Genomic DNA, 25,350 nt, shown 5'->3' with positions numbered 1-25,350 from the left:
GTGTGTGTGTGTGTGTGTGTGTGTGTGTGTGTGTGTGTGTGTGTGTGTACAGGAATATTTGCATACATATGGGATCACCTTGGCTGGTGTTAGACTAGTTTTCTCCACTCTGAGTGTTTTGTAACAACCCATCATCAACTTCTCTGAAATACTAAAACTTGCCCACCCAGATGCTGTTTGGGATAATTTGGGGGTATTAAAGGCTCAGGAAGCAATGGTCCAACATTCTTACTGATCCAAAAAAAAAAAAAAAATCATACTTGTAGTTGGCCTATTGAAGATTATGGAAGGATGAATAGCAAAAATCATTACCCAGGAAAGGAGTCTATAATTTCAAGTGCTTATAATCGGTTATACTCGTTCTTGTTAATAACACTCTTCAAGGGCCTGCATTTCTGACTCACCAAACATAAAACATTAACAGAAATGTCCATGAGACTTGAGTAACCATCATAGGTAACTTCTTACTTCATTCCCCTCATGAAGGACAAAGGTTGCTACCGTCACCTACCAACACATTCTCATAACCCCCTCCTCACCAGGTACACAGAACTGCTGTAAGACACTGAAATTCACCTTGGTAACAGAACAATGTCAGCTGGCTAACTCCTTAGAGTATTTCATGACAAAAATCATTGATTTTTTTTATTTTTGTTCCCTCCCCCCCAAACTAGCACTTAACCCCCAGGGACTTGAACATACCAGGTAAACACGTTGGTCCTCCACAGAATACAACTCATTCTGTCCTATCTTTTAAATATGTGATATAATAAATGTTTGGGTATTTTAAAATAACAGGTCACTTAGGACCCCTTTACTCCCCATAAACTGGTTTTGCTTCTGTGCTTGACAGTCAGACAAAAAGACAAGACAGGTAAAGTGCGAATTCTCGGTTCACAACCTTCCTCTACAGCACAGGCAATGCTTAGCTCTCCTGAGAAAGGTTTCATAACCTCAACCATTACAGATGTCCCAAATGAACTATCTCAGAGCCTTCCTCATAATTCTCTGAAGTAAGCCACTGTGGGGAAGAGGTACAAGGTTTAACCTCAGGAATTAAGGCTATTTGGAGATGTATGGAATATTAATACCAAGAAAGGCAATTTACAAGAGGGCTGGAAAGGGCAAGTCAAGCATCAGAGGGTTTTGGTTGCCTTTGAGTCTTACAACTGGGAACACATGCTGGAGCACACAAGAGCTCACAGAAAATCTTGGAGTATGTAAAATAAAGAATAACGCCCCTATCAAAGACTGCTATTAACACTACTGCACTATTCTACAATATTCTCCAAGGTGAGAGTGATCCACAGGTTTTAAGTATGATAAATAACCCTGCTGGAAGCCTGCTTGTATTCCTTTTCTATCATCCTCGGACACCACGCTACAGGGGTCGCCACAAAGAGGAATGCACACAAGAGCTAAATTACCCCACCAAAGGCCAGCATGTCCCAGCAAGAACTGGCCTGCCTGGCTAGGATTTTTCTACACTGGTTATGTCCCTCTGTCCCTTTCTCTCTAACCTCACTTATTTGGTTGCGGGTTAGAATAAAAAAAAAAAATCAATGTACCAAAAATTTAAAGTATTTTTGTTGTACTTCTTCCTCAAATCATTTTCCTTCAAATTTAGGAGCATGCAAGATCATTCTACGTATAGCGTATAGACCTAAAACAGAAGTCCAATCAGAGAAGGCCAAATATGGAGACCATACAGATTTGTTTTTCATTAAAGAACATCATAGTGCTCATACACAGCTTGGTGCGTGTCCCTCATTGGTAAAGAGGCCCTGCAAGTCCTGGACTCAATCCTCAGAACTGCTAGAAAACAAAATGTTTAAAGATTCCAACCCACAAGTCTTCCTCGGTGCTTCTTCCCAGTTCCTGGAATGAGGGCTGAGTCACAAATGCCCTCAGCTCCACAGCAAACAAGGGCAAAGGTCACCAGTGGCTTTAGGCCATCAGAACGTCTGCCCTTGGAAAGCTTCTGATTTCCCACAGTGACTTCTAATCCTGCCACCTGCATTAAGGTAATATTCTCAGTGTGGAACACTCCTTCCTGAGGAGGAAAACAGAGCTCCCTCTTCAAAAGACTTCTTTTCAGTGGGGCATGCTAGTGCACACCTTTAATCCCAGCACTCAGAGACAGAGGCAGGTGGTACCTGAGCTCTCAAAATGATCCCACAAAACAGTGCTCCTGTCCTGTAGAAGTTTACCCACTACCTCACAGTAGCTGTCAGGACAGAGATGTCATGTAGAAGCAGAACTCTGAGGCCATTCTCTCTTAGCATCAGCCTAGAAATGAACGAACCCAGAAAGGCCTCGATGCTTTGGCCATAAGAGAATTCCCCAAAGGCACCTGCACAGTTGGACAGATGATCTCCAAGTCTGTACAGTTTCTGAAGGCTACATAGTGTACAGACAAATGTAAAGGTTAGACATAATCCTAAAACTGGAGTGACAGTGAGCAAACCCAAACAGCAGCCCCTGATGACTTATTTGCCCGAAAACTCCACAAAATCCTCTTGTGCTAACACCTTGTGTGCTTAGGTGTCTATAAGCAAAGCCAAGGTCCTGGTCCCCTTTTCTTCCCTTTCTCGTTCCCTCCACAGCCTTTGAAGAGCCAGTTCAAGTGTCTGAACTCAACAGTTTAAGACCTGTTACTGACTGAGGAGTGGAGTGTCTCCAAATATTACTTCAGACTTGAAGGTGGGCTTTCCTAAGGTCGTTTTGAGCCAGGGTGAGAGGGCTCATCTCCAGACACTGCTGTACTCCAGGAGTTGGATCAAGCACTATGGTAGTAAAATCTAAAAGGAACTGTCTCCCTCTGGAGAAGCACAACAATTTCCTAAATGCCTTCCCTCCCTCGGGCCTCTCCTCTCTGTCACTCTGGGAAAGATCCCAGTGTCCCCAGGACCTCAGCAGCAGTTCTTCAGTTAACTCTCAGGGCCTCTGGTTCTCTGGAGGTGGGATCTAACTGAAAACAAAATCTCTCCTGAGCTGAAGCAGCCTTCTAGGATAAGGACTAAGCTCTTTGGCCTTTCTGTCCACTACTGCTCCTGACACCTATTCACTTCTCTGCCTGGAATTCCCTCCCACATATTGACACTGCCTCTCCTGAGTGAGCAGAGAGCTCCTCTCTCCAGACTCCTCCCTCATGGCCAGCCGCTCTGGCCATGTGCCTGTCAGAAAGCAGATACTGAGTATTAAGCCATTCATCCCACTCCCTAATAAATGACTAAAGCACTAACATTCTGATTCACAAAGCTTACAAATTAGGAGACCACTTTGCTGTCCTTTGAAATGTACCTGTTAGAACAGGATAGTTTAATGGCATTAATAAAATCTAATTATCTGAGCAACACTAGCATTTTAAAAAGCAGAACAGAAAATATCACAGCAGTTCATGAAGTACTAGTAAACACTACTTCACAAATTTGAACTAGGTACACACGTACAAATACATCCATAAAAAATACACATATCCAGCAATGAGATTACGAATGTAAACATTCTTCTTCCTGGTAATATGGTCAAAAATTGTTTCTTTCAAAATAATGGAAGTTACTAACCAAATCGTTGTTGATTACTCTGAAATCCTTCATTTAGCTTAGAAAAAAACCCCATCATCCTCCACTGTAAAACTTAGTTTGAGCATACCAATTAAGATGGCTTCCTGAGTAGGAGAAGTTAGAAACCACCTCCACGTGGGAATGACTGAAGATTACAGCTGATTAAATGCACAGAGAGAACTGCACACCTGCTAGCACTGGAGTTGGGTTTTAGGTTTCACATTAGTATCAGGTCATCCTCGGGCTCCACCTCCTCTTCCAGCCTGTGTTTCTCAAGGCAGTCTTGAATGCCTCTGCATTATTTACAAGCGTCCATGCTAACACTGGCCTTACTTTAGATGTCTGCAGCCAGAGTCCAGTTCCAGGAGAGGTGTGCTTAGGGACTAGCAGGACATGGAATCACAACAGCAATCCCCCGCCAAGCAACCAGTTCTGGCACAACTTTTGTGTGTTCACACTAGATGATAACAGAACTAAGTGATCTGGTGTGCACACTTGTTTTTCCAAATTCAGTACCACAAACTGTTTCATGACCCATGGAACTGTCACACACACATTCCTGCCTTACGAACATAAGTAAAACCTGACCACAGGGCAGAGCTGGCTACCTGATATACTGTTATTGCTATGGGCTTAGGAGATTACTAGGTTGGTTTTTGTTGTTGTTGTTGTTGTTGTCAGCCCCAAGGGAAAGTCTTAATTCATGCCATACCTGAAACAACAGTGACAATAGCACTCTGTTCTGACTGTAGTCTGGAGCCGCTTGTAGCCAATGGCCTTTGTCTACTGTAGCAAAAAGAGGTATTCTATGGATCCAGCTCCAACACTGCATCCCTGTCATGCTTGGCCCCTATAGTCACCAAATGTCTTTGTCACAGTGGAGAATTACAAGAGGAAACCAGTACCTACACTTGTAAGAATGAACCATTAAATTCTTAAAACTTAAGACAGACAGTGGAGGTGCACACCTTTAACCCTGGCACGTGGGAAGCACAGCAGGCAGACCTATCTCTGTCCATTTCAGGGCTATGGTGAGACCCCATCAATCAAATCTCAAACCTCTAAGATGCTAATAAAAGCACCTAGAACAGACAGGTAAAGAGCAGGCAGCCTCTGGGAGAGTGTTCCCTTAGTGAGGCCTCCGTGAAACATTTTCTTTCAGGAAATTTGAAAGGCAAAGAGGCAAATATTGGAAGGCTGCAAAAATATGGGAGCCTTAAGGAAGAACAGTCAAAGGACTCCAGCAGTAATCATGTGACCCTCAAGGGCAAAAGCCAGATACTTTTAACATAAAAAGAGGCAGAGCCAACATGACAACCTATCTGGTCTTCAGTGTAACCAGCCATACATGCTTATAGATAAATGCTTCCAAGAGCCTCTACTGACCTCACAGTAGAGTTTAACTGATCCGAGTGAATGATGGGAGAAAAGTTAAACTCCAGAGGCTGCTGTTAAAGTGGCTGTGCTTCTGCTCTTTCCCTAAAGGTGAGGGGAGCATTGGTGCTGGTTCAGGCTGCTGAGGCAGTGAACCACTGACAGCATCCCTCAGGTCACTTGTTGCTCAGTCCTCAGTGCTAGAAGTAAGGGTCCTAGCACAGCCAGGATCCCCCACAGTTTAATCCCCCCAATTCCACCTGTTGACACTATCACATCGGGAACTAGGGTTTCCTAAGAACAGGAGGCAGGATACAGATATTCAGTACGTATCCTTTTTAATCAAGTACATGGGAGATTCTCAAAAGATATGCATCCAATTTGCCTTTGTTTGTGGGGGAGTAATGATCTTTTTATAAGATAGGATCTCATTATGTAATTATAGCTAGCCTGGGACTCACTATAAAAACCAAACTGGCTCAAGCTTGCTGAGTCCTCCTGCCTTGGCTTCTACTATCAGGGATATACAGGCATATACAACTATGTCTGGTTTGCACAGAACTTTTAAAAGAATTCTCTTCATTGAGTAGAGTGGGAAAGAGTCTGAGGAAGAAAACACTCACTGTCCACTTCAAGAATGCTCCGGTTTGTTTCGGTGTGTACATGCAATCATAATGCACAATGAACACTGCAATTATTGTATTGTGCATTTTAAGGTTAAATTCTCAGATGTGCTGAATTAGCTGTTCAATAGTATCACAAAAGTTAGGGGGCAGTTATGCCGTAGTTAGCAGCTCTGACTAGGAATGAGTTGTTCAGTTTGCCAGAAGCTCAATAACTAACTGCATACAGACTCATATGAGGTACTAAAGGGATGATAAGAGAAATGCTATCTACTGCCATTATCTCCAAGAACTGACATCAGCTAAGAAAGCACGGACAGAACTACTCTGAGCACACACTTGAAACTAGTAATCCATAGGGTGCACAATACAGATTAACAAAAACCAAGGAGGTTTCATCAAAGAAAAGTTCAGTGTGAGCTACACAGAAAAAAGGCTCTGATTCACGGAACTAGGCCAAGGCTGGAGACAGGAGAGCAGTGGGGTTTCCTCAAGATTAACAGGGTGATGCAACATGTAACATGCAGTCCAGGGAGGGGCTGAGACCTGACAAAGTTTCCAACACCTCCCAGACTCCAGTCCATCCATCTGAAGATGGTTGTGGAATAGTCTTATAGGCGACAGAGCAGTTTCACATGTATACTTGAGAAATCTAAGGAGTCTGTGGGAAGTTAAACCTGGGTGGCAAAGTTCTCACCAGCTTCTCCCAATAGCATGTATCAGCACCCAACATATCACTATTTTAGATTTCTGAGCGTTTACAGGCTTTCAGCAAAGTAGTCAAATTTAAGAACAGAGACAGTTCTCTTGGACAGTACTACTGAGAAAGAAATGAATGCCTTTTCCAACCAGAGGGTGACCAGGCCTGAGCTCAGGGTCTCAGAAGGCGCAGCGCCTTTAGACAACGCCACCTACTCACTGCTCTGCTCTATAGCTTGTGGTTAGGTCCCTTTTTTCTCCCTGCTTTCTTTTTTAGACAGGGGTTTTCTCTGCAGCCTTGCTGACCTGTCATTTACTATGGAGCCCACGTCAGCCTTCAGTAATAATCCTCAGACTTCAGCCCTGCAAGTGCCGGGATTACAAGCATGCACTGTTGTACATGAACTCACCATGTAGACCAGGCTGGCCTCAAACACACAGAAATCCGCCTGCCTCGGACTCTACACATTGGGATTAAAGATTCGTGCCACCAAGTACGGCCCCACGGCACCACCACATGTGACTCCACTGTTCATTTGATATGTGATAAGTGTTTTTGTTGCTTCATTAAATAAAATAACACTGTAAAGAACAAACCAAACCAGACCTGGAGCGGCTCTAGTTTTGGGTACTTCAGGAGAGGCTTATTTGCAGGGCTGAAGGTGTGATGCTTGTTTCCCTTCTGTAATTTCAAGGATTTTAAAGAGAGGTATCCACTTCTGTTTCTTTTCTTTTAAGTGGAAACAGTTAAATGGTTATCATAACCTTACCATTTTATAAAATGTTATATCTCTGAGTCGAGAACAAGCATCTACTTGACTGTTCTGCTGCCTAGTGCCATTTAGTGCCATCTCCCTGAGAGCCATCAGCTTTTGCAGAGAACATCTCCACAGGGCTCTGTGTACTTGTATTCCAGCCACAGCTCAGTGTCCAGCAGCAGTCCCTCGACCAAAGCCTCCCTCCCTCCCTCCCTCCCTCCCTCCCTCCCAACACACCAGTCCTTCCAACTAGAATTTGACAAGAGGCAAAAAGGGAAGGGATGAACAATGAAGTTCAGCAGACAGCAGTCAGGCTTCCTGGAATCTGGTAGACAATCACAGGAGGCTAAAAAGAGACTTAGTTTACCTTAGTCCCTCTTGTTCTGAGGCCAGTTTGTACCTTGTTTCCTTCCACAGATGGTTTATCTTCATGCAGAACATGCTAATCTCCCTGGTCTACATGCTAACATAAAGGCCTTCTTTCTCTGAACTACAAATCACCTGCCTTGGACACACCAACCACACCTCTAAACAGACCCCTGGGTATTTCTGTGAAGGCTTTTTTTTTTTTTTTTTTGGTTTTTTTTTTTTTTTTTTTTTCTCTGTGTAGCCCTGGCCATCCTAGAACTCAAGCTGGCCTGAAACTCAAGAGATCTGGCTGCCTCTGTCTCCTGAGTGCTGAGATTAAAGGCATGCACCATTAGCTACCTGGCTGGCTGGCTGGCTTCCTTTTTAATTTGGAGGAAGGATTTGCACACATGACAGCATGGTGTGGAGGTCAAAGCTGTTGTGACTCAATTCTCTCTTTACGCTATGTGAGTTCCAGGGATCAAACCTGAGTTGGGAGGGCTGGTGGGCAGTATCTCACCAGTCTTAAGCTGTCTCTTTTATAGGCAATCATTTGTAAGTCTCCCGCTGACCATGGCCTGCTATACAAATATCTGGGCCAAACAGAATTTCAATATCACACCCAATCTTACAGAAATTTGTACTACAAGGAAGCTGTGATATTTAGTCATAAATATAATTTTGCATGGAGGTTTCATTTTTTAAAAATTAGACAAAATGTAAACTTGAATTTACGTTTCACCCAAGTCAGGTGTGAGCCAAATTATGAAGGAATAGTCACTAATGGAGGGCTCCAACAAATGAAGAATAACTGAGATACTGTCCTACAGCGGGTAGCACATGGCTTTGTTGAGCCTGCTTTGCATGAGCCCAACCTCCCCTCTCCCTGTCTCCCTCCATCCATCTTTCTTTCTCTCCTTTGAGACAGTGTCTTACCACATCAATCTCTGCTGGTCTAAAACTTGCTAGGTAAACCAGGCTGGCCTCAAATTCACAGAAATCTGCCTGCCTGTTTCTTGAGTGCTGGGAGTAAAAGCATGGCCACCACACCTGGCCCCTGCCTGATATTTACAATACTCCCCTTTACTCTCCCTTAACTCTATCACATGCTGCTGCTGCGGCTGCTGCGGCGACTTCTTTTTCTACGGCAGCGATGAAGTGAGGGCTCTGTCCGTGTTGAGCAATTGTTTTCTCCTCTGCCAGACCCAGCTCATGTCTCTTTAATTCAGAGAATGTGCATCTCTATTCTTGGCAACCAGAAAAGACTCGACTAAAAATAATCGTGAATTCAGGATTCTTCTCGAAGAATCTAATCAGTAGACACAGACTAAATGTTTAGCTCCCTTGTTTCCTGAGTACTTTCTTGTGGGTTTCTAGTTCATAGGAATCATGTCAAAAGTACTGACAAATTTATAGTTTAAGAATCAAGGCACCTACTGTAATAGACTTTGTATCGTAACCTAGAATATAACTGAAATAACTACTTAACATCTACCTGACATTGTTTTTTCTCTAGAAAATAAAACTGAATGGCCTCACAGGGGATTCTGATTCAGCCAAGACTTTGCCCATTACACCTTTACTCAGAAATGAAGGAAAGAGGATTGCAAGTTCAAGACCAGCCTACACTACATATGAGATCCTGTCTCAAAACCAGCCAGCCAGCCCCATCACCCATATGTGTTGGTAGAAGAACTATTTTTGATGCCACATTGAATGCATTTAAGTTTGATTAGAAATGCTGTGCCTGCCTATAATCTCAGCACATGAAAATTATGCACGTGGCAAGACCTACTGAGTTTGAGTTTGCCCTGGTAACTGGTCAATTTCTTTAGCCATGTCCATAACTTAAAGAGAATGTTAAGGCCATGGAAACTTTAACGTTGAAGATTGATCCTATGTTAAATACCACAAGTTTTTTTTTAATTTTATTTATTTTATTTATTTTTTAGAGACAGGATTTCTCTGTGTACCCCTGCCTTGCCTCCTGAGTCCTGAGATTAAAGGCGTGGATCACCACAACCTGGTCTGTACAGGCTTTATTCTTTGATATCTTTTTTTTAAGTATCAAATTTTCTAATTGTAGTATAAGAAGTTTAAGATGATTTCATAATTTTTTTTCTAATTACAAAAATAATTCAGACTTTATTTCAGGAAAAATTTCAAATATAAAAAATTCATTCAAAAATATATAGTGACTACTTCTAGTTCTTTCTATACTATTTATGAATTGATAAAGATATTAATTCCATTTACTTTTTTCGATATTCCCAAATTATGCCATATATTATAAAAGGCTCTTACTTTCTCTAACCTGTGTGGATTCTATAGAACATAAGCTGTGATCACACATGCAATTTTGAAAAGAAAGCATTTACTCTTGAGACTGTGGTCTGGCTGCTTTTTCCTTCTCTTTCTTTTAGTACTGGGATCTGAACACAGAGCCTTGCATATGCTAGGCAAGAATTTGCCCACAGAATTACACCTCCAACCTCTCTAACGTTTCTTAAAAGATCTAAGTACTGTGTTTTCTTTCAAGTGGAATGCTGGTCAAGGGCACTCAGATTACTCAGAGTCATCACATGTCCCAGTTCACTGAGGCAAGCTGGTCAGAGGTAAGGAATGTAGACATGCCACCGTGGGATTCGGGAAATAACTTACACAAGACATAAATTCACTTCACAGTGTACTGCCTGAGGCCAAACCAGCATGTCAAAATCCCTCTGCAAATCAATACTACTGAAGAAAAGAATGTTTGAACTCACAAGACCAGCATCATACCAAAGGGAAAAGTACTATCTACCATGTTCTCTGTTCAAATTTAGACTGATTCTTAACTGTCTCTCATACGTAAAAAGAATGTGAATATTTAAAAAAATTAGTAAAAAAATGGAAAATGGCATTAATAATTTTTCATACAAAGACATGTTGAGAGGAAATTTTATTTTTGAGTATAAGGCAACACCTGAAATTGTCTATTTACTGACTTAATAATCTAAGTCTTGCTGCACATGTTAGCTTACACCAGTAATCCCAGAACTTGAAGAAGCAAAAGCAGCATAACTGAGATTTTGAGGACGGCACAGGCTGAAGAGCTGAGATTCCTTTTTGCCCAACTTCTTGAGGAGGAGCCTAAAGAGTTATGTTTTCCATCCCGTCAGTGGCTGCAGGTCTTGCAGGTGGCAGAGTATCCTTTGCTATGCTCTCTTGGTCAATAGGGTGATGTGCCAACAATGTGCCCGAGTAAGCACTTACTCCTTCTGTGCCTCCGGTTACACATCTACAGTTTACAGATGACAATAGTCCTCCTCATGCAATTGTCCTGGGATTGACTACTTTTTGGTTTTACTCTTGTTGAGACAAGTTCTCACTATGTTGCTCAGGCTAGCCTCAAAATCAAAATCTGCCCGCCTCAATCTCCTAAGTGCTGGTAAAAACGTGTGCTACCCTGCCTGGATTTGATGCGTTTGGAACAGTACCTGGACCACAGGAAACACATTAAACTCTTGCTACTGTTACTGTAACCCAATCGAACATTCTGAGACTAGAATCAACATCCTTAGAAGGTTATGACAAGGACCAAGACCGAGAACAGCTGGGCTCTTGAATCTGAGTGTGTTGAAAGCTGTTTCACAGAGAAAAACTAACAGGAGCTGGGGTGGGATAGCTTAGTGGATAAAGAGCTTGCTGTGCATGTGTGACGACTACATGATAAACCAGACAATATGGAGGCCACCCATAAGTCCAGTACTCTAGAAGCAGAGACAGGAGATTCTTGGAGCAAGTTGGCTACCTAAACTAGCTAGAACTCGTGATGTTTGGGTCGAGTGAGACCCACAATAAATAAGGCAGAGAGTGACTAAGGCAGAAAACAGATAATCAACTTTGGATCTCCACACGTTTGTGCAAATGTGTACGTGCACATGTACCTACATACATCCAAAACATGTGCGTACACATGTACATGTATTTCACATACACGTGAAAAAAAGAAAAAAACCCAAGAAACTGCTCACTTTATTGTGTAAATAAAATGTCCTTAAAATGAGACAACATAGGTTAGCCTAGAACTAGAGCATGAAGCTTACGATCCGAGGTAACTAAGTAGCTATTCCCAGCAGAATGGTCTTAAGTCTCAAATGAGGATTCATGAAAAAGAAGGTTAAAGTACCAACTTGATTTCCAGAGGCAGTGGTTCTCAGCCTTCCTAATGCTGCAACCCTTTGATATAGTTCCTCAGGTTATAGTAATCCCCAACCACAAAATTACTTTCATTGTTAAATTTGTGACTGTAATTTTGTTATTGTTATGAATTGTAATGTAAATATCTGTGGTCTCTGTGACCTCTGTAAAAGGGTCATTTGACCCCCCCAAAGGGATTGAGACCCCAGGTTAAGAATCACTGCCTTGGGCCAACCTGGTCATATCATCTAAGCTCATGAGAAATCGTACTTAAAGCTGAAATCTGCTGACTCTGTGACCAATAATTTCTCTGTCACTTTAGCCACTTGAGTTAAACATTGTCCTTCCTGAAAACAGTGCTTGTTTCATAATCAGATTCTATTATAAAGACAACAGAAAAGCAAACTAGAATTAACGATCAATAGTGAATGTATCTGCTCATCATACCATGACACCATCTACCATAATGACACCAAAAGGAAAAATCATTAACCTGCTTTCTCATTCTGAAACAATTTCCTCTAAAATCACAAAAGGACACACAGAGAGTACTTCAAATACACTCCATTCTGACTCTCGTTTTGTACATATTTGGTATTGTTCTGTTTTCAAAGTGATGGAACCTTTTCCTGACATGCTGCCCCCTGACAAGGACACTGAAACATTCTATGTATTCAGCAGCAGCAAGAGAATAAGCAATCACCCAGGAAGGACAATCTACACTAATGGGGAATGATCTGTGGCAAACCTGCCCATTAACAGCATTAAATATGGCCTTCCCACAGGACACTGCTGCTCTTCAGATCTAAAGCCCTTGCATAAGATACTCACCAACCTTGCACCACTAAGATAAACTAGCTAATCTGCCACTGTCACTAAGTATACAGCCTAGTTGGATATTTTATATAAATATAGGATGCTAAAACATTTGAAATGAAAGATGTGTTAGAAATAAAAAAAAATCCTTACAAACTCTTAGCAGTTCTTTCTAAGTTGCTATGAACATTACTTACTGCGTTCTAAACTATGATGGCCATTAAGGCTGGTGGCTCTCCAAAAGTAACTGTCTTATAAAAGGGTCAGCTAGCTCTCATAGGGAAGTTAAAGCAAGGGGAGCTCAACCTCAAGCGAGACAGCTGAAAGAAGTAATGGCTGATGTTCAAGGGACCACGGAACACCCGGTGACAGATGGGGCACACATCGGGACATGTACCTGCCAGGGCCTTGATGCGGGAGCGCTCAAAGAGCCGTGCAGAGCTGTTCTCATTGTCCCAGTCATCCACATCCCAGCGGTTGTTTACGTCACTGTACTGCTGCTGGATCTCAATGTTGTCATAGTCTGTGGCCACTGTGGTCGTCATCTTGGCTGTCTCAGCTGCTTGTCCACATCAGCTACTTCTCAGAGTTCTATGAGAAAGAAAGGAAAAGCATAGGTGTGTATGTGAAGCGTACAGCCTCCACAGTCCTGCTGGGGTGACGGGAAGGAGAAACCAGGACAGTCACTGCTTGTCCAGACATGCCTTCTAACGCTAAGGCTGATTTTGAACTTATCACATGTGTGACCGCGGCCAAGCTACTTTAATGCTTTCCCAAAACACAGAGGAGGGAGAAGACTGAATGAAATGCTGGATGCCAAAGTAATTTTCTTTTTCAAAGGAGTTTAAAGTGACTGGGCAGTGGTGGTGCACAGGAGGCAGAGGCAGGCTGATCTCTATGGGTTTGAGGCCAGCCTGGAGTACAAAGTAAGTTCCAAGATAGGTATGGCTACACAGAGAAACCATGCCTTGAAAACAAAAACAAAAACAAAACAGAGCAAAAGAAAATAAAAACCAAAAGTTTAAGGTGAAGGTTTAATGTTTTATCAGGGCTATGTCAACACCTACATGGGTCTTTTTGAATGAATTCACTTAGTTTTATTGTCTATTACCTTCTAGTTTCTCATTCATAAACTACTACATAAGAAATACTAACATCATTCTTTCTCTATCTCTCATTTACATATTAAAATTGATGCCTAAGATTAAGATGTAAGCATATGTCATCAAAGATAGTATCCATGCATAGTAAATACTCAGTATTACAATTATTTATACCATTGTCACTATAAATTCCAGGACCAATACCAGTACCCACTCCTTTAGAGCTCACTGAGGATAATGGTGGATTTTTAGGAATAATTATGAAATAAGCTCGGGCCCACTAATGTCTTCACTTTATCAGTGTACTCTTGGAGGATCAAGAGAAATATGTTTAGCTTTAAATACAGTCTCTTCATTCAATTAAGCCATTACTCACATGTAGAACCCAAAAGTATCGAGGAATTGCTACATGCTCAGCAGTGCTCGAGATTCCCTGGGAGAACAATAAATGACACAAGTGAAGCTTACGTCCTCACAGAAGGGAGACAAAAACACACAAGAAAAGCCAGGGAGTTTAAGGAAAATAAAATGCAAACAGATGAATTTGAGAGTGGCTATTTTAGACGGGTCAGAAATAAATATGCTGCTTAGTACTGAAATAGGTCTCAGTGTCTAAAAGGCACAGACCATGCCTAGATCAAGAGCGGCACACCCGACATGACATGCCTGGTATAGCTGGAGTCGGGTGTGCAGAGGGAAAGGTAAGGAGAGACAAGGCTAGGAGAGCTAGTCAGGGCCAGGCCAGACGTGGCTGTCTAGCATTATGATCTTTGAGCCAGTATCTGCCACTGCTGGACGTGATCCTAAAGGACTGTTCTTGGTGCCACATGGAAACAGATTCTAGGAGGCAAAAACAGAAGCAGAGCTGGTTGGAGGCTACTCCAGAGAAGTGGTTTGGCACTGGTAGTAATAGACCTGAATGTAGTGTGTATGGTGTGTGTGGTGTGTGTGGGTACAGGTGTCAGGCGTGCTGACAGGACTTAGAGAAAGGTCTGGCTGAAAGACCAGACCTTGGGTTCAGACTCCATCTTAGAGAATCTGACCTAAGGCTGAACTTGGGTTAACTTACAGGCTGGTGTCTAGCACTGGTTTCCAAGTTACTCCCCAACAAAACCCATGTCTAGCACCAGTTCCCAGGTTATTCCCCAACAAATCTGCACTTCCAGGTTACAGGCCCGCCCCTGACACTTTACTTCCTGACAACCATCAATCAGGAGAAAAGAAGAAGTTAAGTTTATGGTTTGACACCTAGCACCAGCCAATTATGTTAAAGGACAACAATATTCCCCAACCCCCAATTAGATGCTTGCCAGGCTAGAAATCTCCACACCTTTCTTGCCATTTCCTATAAAACCTTGTCCCAGTGAGAGTTCAGGGCTGCTTCACCAGTCCTGTGGTTGACAGTGAGTAAGCCCAGGATTGAGCTTGGAATAAGGAGACCCGAATGTGATTACATCGGAGTCTGCTCCTGGTTGGTCTTTTGGTCTCTTCAATGCTTCTTGGTACAACATGGCTAGCCCTACGGCATTTGTAAGGTTCTGTGCTTGATTCTGTTAGCATGGTTAAATTCCTATATGTGTTCAATTTCACTACCAGGACTCAGGCTCAGTCAGGCACACAAAGGTATCCAAATCTAAGAAAGGAATGTGGTGGAGACAGCTCCTGTCTCAGTGGTAGAAAGATCACAAGAACAAACGATGCTCGCTATCTCCTCTCCTTCTCTTTCCTCACCTTAAGACTGAAACACTGACAGTAAGAGTTTTGTACATGGTGCTCACTTGGCCCAAGTTTCACTCAGTGTGCACTAAGAGTGTGCACAGGGACCAGTCCACACAGCTCGTCACTACCATCTGTGTGCTAACAGAACAAGATCACCACCCAGCAACACAGGATTGCAACAGAGTCTCCATGCTGAAATGAACCGCCCATGTCTGGAATGGCACCATCAGTGGCCCAAGCAGTCCCCTGCTTCTTCTTTCACCACTACAGTCCTCCCACAAGCCATCAACATATCCTATGTGCGCTTGAGGACATATCCTATGTGCCCACGCCACGCCCACTGACAAGTGACCCACAGCATCTGCTCTCCCGGTCATCCAGCACAGCATTAACATCCAATTCCTTAACGGGAGTGAGAGTCCCACCAGACAGATGCAATCAAGCCCAACAACACAAATGTGTCGGTACACTAATTTAACAGTTATGTTAACAACATATTTACAGGATTTGACAAAACCACAAATTAACAAGCTAAAACCTATTGACTGAGTGACCTTATAGTTACACAACTCTAACGCAGGTGGGAAGCACCAGCCATACAGTCACACTAGTAGCCTTGGAGATAGTTAATTTTCATGAGTACTGCAACATCACGGCCTTTTATAAAAACTATCTTGGAATATTTTCTCTCTAGTAAAGAAAACCTTTACAATATTACTAACCCCTCGGAGTATAATCATTCAAACTATAGAAAAGCTGATTTAATCCAACTCAAGGAGAAACCCAAACAGGGTGAACCCTTCACCAGGGAAGTTCTAGCTATTTGGTGCCATCTACTGACCAAACTGAGTAAGCTACACTATGGCCCAGAGCCCTTAGCACCTGCCTAGGTGCCTACTCCTTTGTTGTGGCTCTGGAGTCTCCCACTGTGGCCCTTCCCTCCTCTCAGAAGTGACTGAACCTCTCCACACCTCTGACCCATCACCAGGTACCTGTGCCCTCCACAGTTTCCCAATGAGTTATTCCTTTTGGGTGTTTTTTTTTTCTCGTTAATTAAACACATTTATAGTTGAGAACTTAGGTGCAATACATTCTTTCCTAAGTGTTCTTAAGTAATAATGCTCTTTAATATATTGTTATCATTCCTTAAAGAGATGAATGGGAGGCAAAGATACCTACTAGTCTATGCACAGAAAAAACACTGATGCTATCAGTGACGCACATAAGTCAGGTACCCAAGAGCCTAGAATTTGAGTATAAGGGATATTTTTCTTCTTCCATATTATCTGTCTCTCCAGAAACATTATCGTTATCAAGTGAGTTTTAGTGGTGATAGAACATTTTATTTGATTGGTCCTCTGCCCTGTCCCCACGGCACTTTCAAGGCTATTTATCCTCAGGGCTATCTTGAGTATTTCTTAATTCAACATGACCAAGTGAGTTGCCTGAGAATGAAGATCAGAGAAATGAACACATATAGGGAATGCACCCTCTAGCACTGAGATGGCAGACATCCACCATGCTCCAAAACTCTTCAGCAAGAGGCAGTGTCAGCTATGAGCACAACCCCTGGAGGTTATCTACAAGGCTTTTCCAGGGTGCTATCACTCACAATTCCTAGGACAGATGAAATTTATACTTCTTATATGGCTGAGTGTAGATAAGCAGGAAAGAAAAGCTGGAGTCCAGGTTCCCCTTTGAGATGGCCCTCAACACTTCAGCACACACGTGTCCGTGTCAGTCCGTTAATGGTTTTTCCATTAGGAAAAGCTCAAGTGAGAGGACTGAGTAACGTATGGAGAGGGCCTGAAAGTCTGTCTGGCTCTGTCTTCATAGTATGAACTCCTGCAATAAACCGACAATGAGTAAAGTCAACACTGTCCTAAGAGTGACATGAGTACTGTCCAAGCTCTTTCTGACTGGGTATTCAGATGACAGTTTAAAGCATCTGTCTACCTTCTCTTATAGTCTTTAAAAGGACAAGAGTTCTCCAAGATTATTCTCTAATCCTGTCTTATGAAAAGGAATTTCCCAAAAGATCCATAGACATTTCAGATATTTTATCATAATTTGCTTCAATAAACAGACACTAACTTTATTTCTTTAAACATGCGGATCAAAACACTGGTGAGGAAATTATGACTGCTACAAGTTATAACCATTAAGAAAGAACCGAGACTACTGCCATTCCTGGCTTAGAAGCATTCAGTTAGTTCTCTCTGTTGACGAAAATGTAAAAGTCAATCTCAGAGTAAACACATTTGCTTTGTGTTTACTTTGCACATCCCCAGGTAAAAACGTTGTATCTGTCCTGCTATTTCCTAACATGTCACATTTATTTTCTGTGTCATACACTGTAAACTCACAGTGTTTTGCCCAATGAAGAAACAAGAATTCATCCCTACTTTGCCTCCAGGTCTCTTCTGTTACTCTACAGAATCTAATGCCCATTCTCCCAGAACTCTCTGATTCTTATAAATTCAAATAAAATGATCAAAATAACCCACACCTGCTATTCCATTTTTAGGAGAAAACCCAGGTGTTTACAATTACTCTTGCAGGGCTTACAAAGCCTACAAACCTTCCCATTTCACTCATAGAAGATATGTAAAAGTATTTTTTTAAACATTAAAAATAGTTGTGCTCTGGACTTTGAAGACACCAAGCTGTATACGTGAGATTTTTCAGTAACAGACCTAGGAGAGTTTGACATCAACTTTCTCAACTATTTAGCCACCAAAACTCAGAACAGTGACACCTTGTCTGCCGAGGCATGTTCTGCATGTAAAACAGCCAACACAGAAGAAAACTCAAGTGACCACCGTAATCTATAAGCATAGGTCAGGTCACCAACTGCCATTCAGGTTCACAGAGTTTGTACTTAAGAGAACCCCAAGACTTCATCGTTCAGACTTACTGTTTGATCACCAATGTCTTTGGAGAGATAGAGAATACAGATGAAGAAAACTGCTTATGATATTCAAATTCTAAGCTCTTGAGTAGGACAACTTCCCCTTTCTGCACTAGGAACTCTGTACACAAACATGAAGATAGACAGTTAAAATGCTTTTCAAACTCATAAGCATATAATGTCCTTTAGCAAATCATTATGTACTTCAAGAAGCAATCCAACAACAAAAACCCTGACAAGAGTAGAAACATAGCAACAGGATGAAGAACCCACTCCCAAGCTGAAAGGCCTGAGTTCAGTCTCCATACTCCCACACAGTGGAAGGAGGAACCAGCTCCCAAGCGGAGTAAAGCCAACACTATCCTAGGTGTGAAGAATATCCACGTTCTCTGTGACCAGGTTTGAGAAGACGGCTCAAAGCATCAGTTAATCTGACCTCTACAAGCACAGAGGGGGAAGTAATCACTTCTCTCTTGAATTCTCTCTCACAAACATAAGACACATTTTAAAGCATAAAATGGCTACACAGATTACATCCAAAACTCATAAAAAATCACACCACTTTGAGAAGCAACCGTAGTGACAGTTTTGCTCATGTCTTGTTAATAAAAGACTTACTATAATGAACGTTAGCCTATTTATCGATGGTTTATCAAACCCCTACTATGAGCTCCGAGTGCTGGAACTGAAGGCATGTGCCGCCATGCCCGTCCCTAATCATAATCATTTTATCTTAGTAAACTGTTAACATTATGAAGCAATTTTACTAACATATGAATTCTGTTTTGAGTGACAGCATTTGCTTCGTATTATTTTTCTACATCGTTATTTTAAGCCTTCTTAAAACAACTGAACCAAGTCACATAGCCATGACATTTTTTTTTTGTTACAACACCTTCATCACTGCAGTGTTCAGAGCCAGAAGACTGCAATCTAATCTCTAGAACAAAGTTTATGAGTCTAAACTCTAATACGTTACTTTATACAGACCATCTTGCTTCCCTCCATTTCTCACTGTCCTACCAAGTAACACTGAGCTCTGTAGTACTCTGCCTTTGTTTAGCTAACAAAGGTGAAATTGCTGGGCAGCAGGGGTGGCTCACACCTTTAATCTTACCACCCAGGAGGATCTCTGAGTTTGAGGCCAGCCTGGTCTACAGAGTGAGTTTCAGGACAGCCAGGGCATCACAGAGAAACCCTGTCTCAGAAAACAAAACAAGACAAAAAAAAAAAAAAGGAGAAATTACTTAATAGGACTTTGCTATTGATTACACTGGAGAGACAATAGGAAGCCATGGGGATAACAATCAAATGTCAATGGGTAAATTCAAAACCCAAAATTTAAATAAACCACCTTTGCTTTTCTTCTGAGGTACAACCCTCACTAGCTATCCGTATCAGAGGTGTACCTCAAACTCAAGGCTCTTAAATAAATGAGGATGTGGACTAGCCCTTATTAAGGTCTGATGATAGCCTAGCTCAGCATCTTGTCTGGCCCTGTCTCCATATGGGCATACGGCTTGAGATAAACCTTGTCTTTTAAGATAAGCAAATTCAGCCACGTTCTAATCAATAAGGAAACTACCCTTAAAAAGATGCTGTGAAGAAACACAGCGGCTTAGTTACTTCTATATTAAAATACTCAGCCAGATCTTGTCACCATAGCTTAAGGACTTATTGGAGCTGGGAGAATTGTTCGGCTTACAGGAAGCTGCTGCTCCTGAACCCAGGTTCAGTTCCCAGCACTGACATCAGCAATTCACAACTGTCAAACACAGTTCTGGGGGATCCAACTTCCTCTTCTGATTTCCATGAACACTACACATATAGGCACCCACACATAGGTAAAATTAAAATTTAAAAAGCACTTAAAAACAGTATAACCACAAACACAGTTCTACAAAAATACGGGGGGGGGGGGGGTGGGATTCCTTCCAGTTGTCCTTCTCTGTTTTACAGAGAACAAAAGAAGGAACGATGAAATGATAAGTGCATTTAGTATCTGAATTTCTTCTAAGTTTAATAAAGATATTAAGTATGAGTTGTGCTCATTTGCTATTTGTACACTATTCATTTTCTCTGCCTATATATGTGATAAGTATATAAAATTTAACTATAATTTTGTTAAGTCCTAATCTTTTAAAAAATCAGCTATGTTTTGAAAGTAAACAATAAGACAAGGGGGAGTTAGCTTCTCTGACTTGTCATTCATCCAAAGTCACTGAATTTGAACCAAACTAACTTTTTAAAAAGTGCACGGCTGTGATAATATACACCGTAGTTCAAGGTCATCTTTGCTTCTGCCTCACTTACGAAGAGCAATTAAAAGTCGGGCAGTGGTGGCGACCGCCTTTAATCCCAGCACTTGGGAGGCAGAGGCAGGTGGATTTCTGAGTTCGAGGCCAGCCTGGTCTACAGAGTGAGTTCCAGGACAGCCAGGACTACACAGAGAAACCCTGTCTCGAAAAAACCGAAAAAAAAAAAAAAAAGAGCAATTAAAACTGACATCACTAACTCAGAACAGGCCTAGCATCGTGGTTCACAGACGGTGTAGTGTTTCTGACCACTATAAATAATCTTTTCAGCCTTAAATATACTTCCAAACAGTTTTAAATAACATCAGAATAAAGTTCTAACAGTGCCAATGCCAAAATGTCAGCCCTGCACTTTCAGTGAGTTAGGCATTTAAGTGCTTTATTCGTTGTTGTGATGCTCAGTGAGTCAGAGCTGTGCTTTCCTGAACAGCAGAGTAACACTCACAGAACGGACTCTGTTTTGGAGCTTTTTCTTCTGGAGCAGTCCAGTGCCAACATTCTTGGCAAATTTATCAAGTGAAATGCACACCTCAGTTTTCTGGGATAAAGATCAAATGAATGTACGGGAAACTGCCATGAACAGCAACGGTGTATCAAACATCACCGACACACACAGGCCTGAGAGGTCCAGGATCCTACCTGTATTGGACATTGTCACATAACCAGTACGCACACCACAGCAAGTGCTCAAAAACAATCTCATATGAAATGACAAGTGGAAGACTGCTGCCCTCCAGCATCTAAGTATAAAACACAAAAATTCTATTTCTGCGAAGTCATATGAATCCTGGACCTCAGTTAAAGCTGCTGTTACATAAGGGGGCAGCCTGTCCTTTATGCAGATTCATTTAGCAAAGAATGAATTTTTATGAGAAATTTATTTTCACCTGGCTCAAAGTAGGATGGGCTATTCTTAGAACTAAAGAAATACTGATTTCACTTGATTTGCCTATAGCATTTATTATAAATACATACTTTATATTGAATAAGACTACTTCCCTTTTCAAAATGACTTAAGTTCTAGGTGCAACTGGTTGCCCAAATGTCCAGGTTTAAATCGTATTAAGTTTGCTCAAAGGGCCACTCACGTAACTCACTGCTTGGCTGAGCAGTTCCTCAGCCTTCCTTCTGTGTGCTAGCTGAGTGGTTTCCACAGACTTAGAAATCTGTGGTCTTATAAATTAACAAAACAGTTACATAAAAGCTGGCCTATGACACTCAAAAGGGAGAACGTGACAATCCCAGAAAAACCATTTAACCACAATCGAATTTCTGTTTCTACAATTTGCTTAAACCTGATCACAATCTAAAAGAATTGTTCAACAAAAACCAATATATGCAGTATGGAATACAATCAAATTCTATATATAACTGTTTATAAGTTTGCTTACAAAGGTCCTAAAAACACTGCCATGCCTTTAGGACTGTGGAAGGCTTCTAACTGGATTCTTCGTTAGGTGACCAGACATGGCTTAAGTTGGTTTTCCCCCAAGACCAGACCATAATCCAACCAAAAGATGTGTCACCTAATTTCTCAGAACGTCACAGGATACACAGGCATGTCCACGGCCACACAGGCAGGGACCTGTGATTTAAACTTGCCTACCTCCCACTCTATTGCTCAAATGACTTCATTATAAGAAAGGACATTCTTAGCAGGTGAAGACCTCAATCAGGTCTCGGAATAAAAGAAACAAAAACCTGCCCTGACTCAGCAACAAGGGCAAAAGGCTCAGAAGAACCAGATACCCAGACCATTATGAATGTCTTTAAAACCTCTTCAGGAATGTGATTTTGGAAGTTGCATTTTGCCATTATCTGCCTGGCCAAAATTGAGTCCATAACTTCATGTCTTAAAGTTATCCATGTTATTTTGTTATTAATATTAATTAGTATGATTAATATTATTAAACAATATTTTTCCTGAATATGTACATGATCACTCACTCTTTGTTTTTTATGCCCCCCAATGCCTTTAAAGCAGCTGGTGTTTCCAGCAGCAGGTAAAACATGAACAGGATGACAGGAAGGTCCTGAACATAGCAAAGAAGCATGCTATGATTTATGCAGAGAAAATCTAAGGACGGGGCAACCAATACTAAACAGACTGTTTGTGGTATCTCAGCCATGGTTAAACTGCACGTCAGGAACGTGGAGGGCAAGCATCAAGTGAAACGGGATTGATTATTCAGTGGGGCCTTAGTAGACACTGTAGACACTCCTCTATCCGAATCTCATCCCATACACAAAGGACAGGATACACATTAAGGAAGTGGCTATCTTCCAGACAGAGCAAGCCATCGGAACTCACTCCGACAGTACTGTGATGTCTGCACTTGTCGGGTTGTAGAACTAAGTGAGAGCACATCTCTGTTCTTTGAGTTACACACTGAGTGGTATTGTGTATGGTGACTTCAGTCAACTAATGCAGAGTGAGCCCTAAAGAGCCTTCTGTAAACCGAGCCCAATCCAAGCCCTTCTAACTATAACTTCAGGAATCTCAGCAGTAACAGCACCATTCATTCTTAGGATCTTAGAAAATTACAGATAAAGAAAACAGATGATGAGAAGCAAGTCAGCTGGAACTTGTTCTGGGGACACGCTTCTGAAGCCACAGCCTGCCACATATGCTTGTCCATTCTCTCTCACCCATACTGACATGACCCAGTCGTCATCTTGCCTTGTATACAACACTTTATGAATACTGGGAGTTCTTTTTTCCATCAATGAATCACTAGACATAGATCATTTAACACACCAAGGACAGAGGTAAACATTTTTTAAGGTTTATTTTACGAGTGTTTTGCCTGTGTGTGTATATATATAAGTGCATTACAAGAATGTCCATTGCCGGATCCCCAATGGAGGAATTAGAGAAAGGACTGAAGGAGCTGAAGGGATTTGCAACCCCATAGGAAGAACAACAATATCAACCAACCAGACCCCCCCCAACCCTGCCCAGATCTCCCAGGGACTAAACCACCAACCAAGGAGTACACATGGGAGTGACCCATGGCTCCAGCTGCATATGTAGCAGAGGATGGCCTTGTCAGGCATCAATGGGGGTAGAGGCCCTTGTTCCTGTGAAGGCTCCATGCTCTAGTGTAGGGGAATTCAAGGGCGGGGAGGCCAGAGTGGGTGGGTGGGTAGGGGAGCACCCTCATAGAAGCAGGGGGAGGGGAATGGGATAGGGGGTTTGTGAAGGAAAAACTGGGAAAGGGGATAACATTTGAAATGTAAATAAAGAAAATATTCAATAATAAAAAAAAAAGGATGCCTGTTGCCTGTTGCCTTTAGAGGCCAGAAGAGGGCATGAGAGCCCCTAGAACGAGTTACAGATGGTTGCCAGCCAACTTGCAGGTGCTGGGAATAGAACCCAGATGCAGTTAGTGCTCTAACTGCTGAAACATCTCTCCAGCCTGCTTGGTAAACAATTAAAGAGTAAACTCAATGTTTGAGTTTCTCAGCTTTACTAAGTATTAGAAGTACTTTCTTATAAAATACTAAGTATTAGAAGTACTTTCTGGCCCGCCCCTCCGGAATTCCACTTCCCTTCTGCCCCTGCCTGGTCCTCTGGGCTGGAGCAGACACAGAGTCGGTCTGCTCCCGTCCTGTGGAGAAACTGAATCCTGAGTCATCCAGGAGCCACTGCACTCAGAGCAGCTGCCCCTGCCTGGTCCGCTGAGCTGGAGCAGACACAGAGTCGGTCTGCTCCCGTCCTGTTGAGAAACTGAATCCTGAGTCATCCAGGAGCCACTGCACTCAGAGCAGCTGGTAAGATCTCCATCTCACTCCCTAAACCCCAGAGATAGATCGGGGAGCCAGGGACATCCAGGGCACAGCAGCTACCCAAACCCCGCCCCTCCGGAATTCCACTTCCCTTCTGCCCCTGCCTGGTCCTCTGGGCTGGAGCAGATACAGAGTTAGTCTGCTCCTGTCCTGTGGAGAAACTGAATCCTGAGTCATCCAGGAGCCACTGCACTCAGAGCAGCTGACACAGAGTCGGTCTGCTCCTGTCCTGTTGAGAAACTGAATCCTGAGTCATCCAGGAGCCACTGCACTCAGAGCAGCTGGAGCCACTGCACTCAGAGCAGCTGAAACTGAATCCTGAGTCATCGAGGACCCACTGCACTCAGAGCAGAAGGATCTCCAGATCCAAGAGGTGGCCTGAGTCCCAGGAGTTATTCCACCCAGGAGATTAGGAGCATAAGACCACAGAGACCTCTGGACTCTGAGGAGCTCTGCAATAAGCAAGATAACTGGAAATACAGACTCCAGTTTTACACAGTGAGGGCAGGTACCACTAGAGTTAACCAGATGGCGAAAGGCAAGCGCAAGAACATAAGCAACGGAAACCAAAGTTTCTTGGCATCATCAGTGCCCAATTCTCCCAATATAGCAAGCCCTGAACACCCCATCACACCTGAAAAGCAGGATTCAGAATTAAAATCATTTCTCATGATGATGATAGAGGATTATAAGAAGGAATTAAGTAACTCCCTTAAAGAAATACAGGAGAGTACAAGTAAACAGATAGAAGCCCTTAAAGAGGAATCACAGAAATCCCTTAAAGAAATGGAAGAAAACACAAAGAAGGAATTAAACAAAAACATTCAGGATCTGAAACTAGAAATAGAAACAATAAAGAAACTTCAAAGGGAGACAACCATGGAGATAGAAAACCTAAGAAAGAGATCAGGAGTCACAGACGCAAGCATCACCAACCGAATACAAGAGATAGAAGAGAGAATCTCAAATGCAGAAGATACGGTGGAAAATATTGACACAGTTGTCAAAGAAAATGCAAAATGCAAAAAACTCCTAACTCAAAACATCCAGGAAATCCAGGACACAATGAGAAGACCAAACCTAAGGATAATAGGTATAGATGAGAATGAAGATTCCCAACTTAAAGGGCCAGTAAATATCTTCAACA

At 42.3% G+C, this 25,350-nt stretch overlaps 1 protein-coding gene across 1 annotated transcript in view; it reads right to left on the bottom strand.

Annotated features, from left to right (window-relative positions):
• Window positions 1-12,953, bottom strand: part of Sptbn1 (spectrin beta, non-erythrocytic 1) — a 123,756-nt gene extending 110,803 nt beyond the window's left edge. The window contains exon 1 of the mRNA XM_028777985.1: window positions 12,764-12,953. Coding sequence (XP_028633818.1) covers window positions 12,764-12,911 — 148 coding nt within the window. The 5' untranslated portion in view covers window positions 12,912-12,953. The remainder of the gene's footprint in view (window positions 1-12,763) is intronic.
• Between the last annotated feature and the right edge of the window lie 12,397 nt (window positions 12,954-25,350).

This window comes from Grammomys surdaster, unplaced genomic scaffold (genome assembly GCF_004785775.1).
Source record: "Grammomys surdaster isolate TR1022 unplaced genomic scaffold, NIH_TR_1.0 67, whole genome shotgun sequence".
Lineage (NCBI taxonomy): Eukaryota > Metazoa > Chordata > Mammalia > Rodentia > Muridae > Grammomys > Grammomys surdaster.
Note: the sequence above shows the minus strand (reverse complement) of the source record. Positions and strands in the feature narration are given on the sequence as shown.